At 57.3% G+C, this 2,007-nt stretch overlaps 1 protein-coding gene across 1 annotated transcript in view; it reads right to left on the reverse strand.

Annotated features, from left to right (window-relative positions):
• Positions 1 to 168: 168 nt before the first annotated feature.
• Positions 169 to 2,007, reverse strand: part of LOC108354170 (glycogen [starch] synthase-like) — a 2,545-nt gene continuing 706 nt past the window's right edge. Inside the window, exons 2-6 of the mRNA XM_017605360.1 lie at positions 1,920 to 2,007; positions 1,451 to 1,834; positions 1,140 to 1,306; positions 499 to 1,078; positions 169 to 423 (exon numbers count right to left, since the gene is read on the reverse strand). The exon at positions 1,920 to 2,007 is cut by the window's right edge and continues 490 nt beyond it. Coding sequence (XP_017460849.1) covers positions 169 to 423; positions 499 to 1,078; positions 1,140 to 1,306; positions 1,451 to 1,834; positions 1,920 to 2,007 — 1,474 coding nt within the window. The remainder of the gene's footprint in view (positions 424 to 498; positions 1,079 to 1,139; positions 1,307 to 1,450; positions 1,835 to 1,919) is intronic.

Consider the following 2,007-nt stretch of genomic DNA (forward strand, 5'->3'; position numbering starts at 1 on the left):
GGGGTAAAAGAACAGAACAGAACAGAACAGAAAGCTGGTGTACATACCTTAACCATTAGACAACAACAACAGCTACCACTTCTACAGACTTCTTTGGTGGGAGTACTGTGCGCACAAGTACGAGAGGAAGAGGAAAAGAAGGAGGAGGAGTACCTCACTAGCCTAAGCCTAGCCACGAGTATCCGAACCGGAGAGAATGTCCCGCTCCACGTCCGAGTTGACCGAGTCATCGTCCTCGTCCTCGTCCTCCTCGTCGCTGCCGACGCGTGAGGAGCTGGGCGAGGTGGCTCGCGAGGCGGACGGCGTGGGCGGCGCCGAAATGGGGCGCGGATAGCGAAACTTGGCAGAAAACTCCGCCTCCTCCTCATCGGCAATCTCCGGGTGCAGTCGGTGGAGGGCGAGCTGGCGGGCCTTGCGGTAGTACTAGTGAAAGTGGGAAAAAGATGTTATTGTAAACAGTAGTAGTCAAACACAGTGAAACATGTCCCCCCGACTTACAATGCCCAAATTTCGCCAGTCGAGCAGATCCGAGAGGCGCTCCGTACGGTTGCGCTGAATAATTCGCTGCCGACGGCTCAGATTGCTAAAGTCAAACATGTACTGCGCCAGCTGCTGGACGCTCTCCTCGGGCCCCTTAAAGCGGCGGTCGACAATGTAGATGCCGTAGGACATCGGGTCGGCGACGTGCTCCGCAATGAAGCACCCAAAGCCGGAGAGGTTGGTGGTGACGGAGGGAATGCCCATCACCGTGCACTCCGCCGGCGTGTAGCCCCACGGCTCGTAGTAGCTGGGAAAGACGCCCAGGTGGCAGCCGCGGACGAAGTCGTCGTAGCTGATCGGCAGGAGGGGACTGGTGGAGCTGAGAAACTCAGGGTGGAAGATGACCTTGACGCGGTCGGAGCGCTGGTTGAAGAGCTGCGTCCGGCGAATGTGCTGCAGCACCTGGTCGCTGGCGTCATCCTGCATGTTGTGGGTGATGACGGGCGGGAGGGTGTTCCGTTGGGCGGCGTAGATGCACCGCTTCAGCTCCACCACGTCGTCCGGCTTGATCAGGTCGTTGGGGTCGGGCAGGCGGCCGCTGTAAAGGGAGAATATAGGCGGTCAGAGCTGTCAAAAAGCTGTCATTTTAGCTTGCTTACCCCAGACAGACCTCGTAGAGGCGCTTGCCGATCTTCTCCTGCACCTCGTCGATGGTGTCGCGCAGCTGCTTGGCAATCGCCTGGCCGCGCAGCGAGTCCACGTTGAAGTTGTTCGTCTTCCCCGGGAAGATGAGAAAGGCAATGACGGTGATATCGCTGTTGGTCGACTGGTGGGTTGATAAAGAGGGAAAATGTTATCGAAATGCTATACAGTGCTGCTGAAGGTCGTCCTCGCGCGCCCGAGGTGATAACTCAAATGCTGGTGATGGTGACAGCAGCAGCAGCAACAGCAGCAGTGGGTATCGCCTTACCTTTAGCTGGTGATTAAGGCGCGCCAGCGACTCGATAAACAGATCGGCGCCCTTGTTGTTGAACTCGTAGCGGCCGGCGATGAAGAAGTAGAGCGTCTTGTCCAGGTCAAAGTCGTAGTGGCCGTAGAAGTGGCCCCGGACGAAGCGGTGAATCTTCTCCTTGGCGGTGGCGTGCAGATTCTGAAACTCGTGCAGGGCGCTGAACTTCTTCACATTGAGGCCATTGGGCGTGATCAGACAGGGCTTCCGCTTCAGCAGGTGCTCCGACTCGAGCGAGGTGATGTCGGAGACGGTGGTGAAGACGTGCGCAGAGTGGGCGGCGGCGCGCTCCATGCAGTACCGGTGGTAGATCTGCCGGTCGCCCGCTTCCTTGTCCAGGTGAAACTGAAAGTAATGGTGAAAAGAAAAGAAAAGAAAATGTGTTAGAAAAGTAAACAAACCAAAACAACAGCAGCATTCCCTCACTCACCTTATCGAGGTTGTTGTAAAAGTCGACATTCGCCGCGCAGAGGTACCGCCCGAGGAGGGTGGCGTGCGTGGTGAAGACGGTGGCCACG

Source organism: Rhagoletis zephyria, unplaced genomic scaffold (genome assembly GCF_001687245.7).
Source record: "Rhagoletis zephyria isolate East Lansing unplaced genomic scaffold, Rhagoletis_zephyria_1.1 Rzeph_scaffold_33884, whole genome shotgun sequence".
Classification (NCBI taxonomy): domain Eukaryota; kingdom Metazoa; phylum Arthropoda; class Insecta; order Diptera; family Tephritidae; genus Rhagoletis; species Rhagoletis zephyria.